This window comes from Piliocolobus tephrosceles, chromosome 1 (assembly GCF_002776525.5).
Source record: "Piliocolobus tephrosceles isolate RC106 chromosome 1, ASM277652v3, whole genome shotgun sequence".
NCBI classification, from domain to species: Eukaryota; Metazoa; Chordata; class Mammalia; order Primates; family Cercopithecidae; genus Piliocolobus; species Piliocolobus tephrosceles.
The window spans coordinates 95,921,655-95,923,430 of record NC_045434.1 but is presented as its reverse complement, the minus strand read 5'-3'; the positions used below and the strand labels follow the sequence as shown (position 1 = coordinate 95,923,430).

Below are 1,776 nucleotides of genomic sequence, written 5' to 3'. Positions count from 1 at the left end.
TGTGTACATCTTTTCTTTCCTGATGTATCCAGGCTGTCTACTTCGAGACATAGCTCTCATCAGTTAGGATGCATCTTTGCTGTCATATTAGTTTTTAAATTAGCAATATTTAAAGCAGTAAAATATAATTAAATTTGTTATGGAAGTGAGTGCTCTGTTCCCATATGTGATTAGTCTTGTTAAAGTATCATGGACAGTAGAAAGCCAGACTGTCTTAACTTCTGTAAGCCTCATTCCTCTCATATGTAAAATGTTCTTATGTTACAGTGGAGTTGAATAATTAAATGAAAAAAGAATGTGTGAAAGCACACAATCTGCCTGGCATGTGCCAAGCATTAGCAGTTTAAAAAATGGCTCTTTAATTAAGAGGATATGAAGTTTGGCTGATTGTTCTTCGCAGGGCTGATTTGAATTCCTTATTTCTCAGACTATAAATCATTGGATTGAACAATGGGGTAAGGATGGTATATGACGCAGATATTAGGGTGTCTTCCTTTGAAGAGTAATTGGTCTTGGGCCTTAAGTATATGAAAGAAGCACAACCATAGTGAACAGTTACCACAATGAGATGGGAGGCACAGGTAGAGAAGGTCTTGTATCTTCCAACGGAGGAAGGGATTTTTAGAATGGCAGAGATGATGCAGATGTAGGAGACTAGGATAAGTAGCAGGGGAATGACCAAGGCAAATATACCAAGCATGAGTATGACCAGCTGACTGAGGCCGGAGTGCTGAGATGCCAGTTTAAGGACAGGGGAGATGTCACAGAAGAAGTGATGGAGCTGGTTGGAGGAGTAGAAGGGCAGATGACATACTAGGAAGGTGGTGACCAGGGACACAGTGAAGCCACAGGCACAGGCAGTGGCCACTAGTCCCATACACATCCCAGGTCCCATGAGCACTGAGTAGCACAGTAGGTTACAGATGGTCATGTAGCAATCATAGCCCATGGTTGCCAGCATGAAGGAGTGAAAGCAACCAAGGAAGAGTAAGGAAAACATTTGGATGGCACAGCCAAGGAAAGAAATGGTCTTCTTCTAGGCCAGCTGGTCAACCAGCATCTTGGGTACAATGACAAAGGTGTAGCAAGTCTCAGAGCAAGAGAGGATGGCAAGGAAGAAGTACATGGGAGTACGAAGGGCTCTGTCCAGCACAACGGTGGAAATGAAGATTGCATTGGTGCCCAGAGTGAACAGGTAGAGGAGCAAGAAGATAACAAAGAGCAGCTGCAGCAGCCTGGCCAGGGATGAGAAGCTGAGGAAGACGAACTCTCTCACTACAGTCTCATTAACCCGCTCCATAGAGAGCACTTCTACACAGGAGAGTCAGGGACAGAGGTAGAAACCAGGATCCAGAAAGGAGAGTGGAAATGTGCGAGAAATTTCACACAAAGTTTGCAGGTGGCAGGTATTTCCAGATATTTGATGAAATTCTTCATTCTCCCATTAAAATGTCTGCTAAAAGAAGAAGTAGGCAAAATATGCAAAAGAATAACTGATAGCCAGTTTGGAGGCCTTCTCTAATGTGAAGAACAGGTTACATCTCTGTCCAAGGATTAGGAAATTTGCTAATAGTTTTCCCTCTAATGTAGCATATAGATTATTGTTTTTGTTACTCACTATAAACCCAAGGCAACTCACTCTCCAGAGTGAAAAATGTTAACTTCAGCTACCTGAAGCTGATCAGAATGTAGAATGAAAGAATGAATAATGTTCAGACATAATGATTTGGACTTCAGTTTATCTAACTATGAAATGAGAAAGGAGAGAAAGTATTC

General features: G+C 41.9%; 1 protein-coding gene across 1 annotated transcript; it reads right to left on the bottom strand.

Moving 5' to 3' along the window:
- Nucleotides 1–358: 358 nt before the first annotated feature.
- Nucleotides 359–1,300, bottom strand: LOC111544009 (olfactory receptor 10K1). The gene is given in 1 exon segment (XM_023214412.2): nt 359–1,300. A coding segment is annotated over 1 exon segment (942 nt).
- Nucleotides 1,301–1,776: the final 476 nt, after the last annotated feature.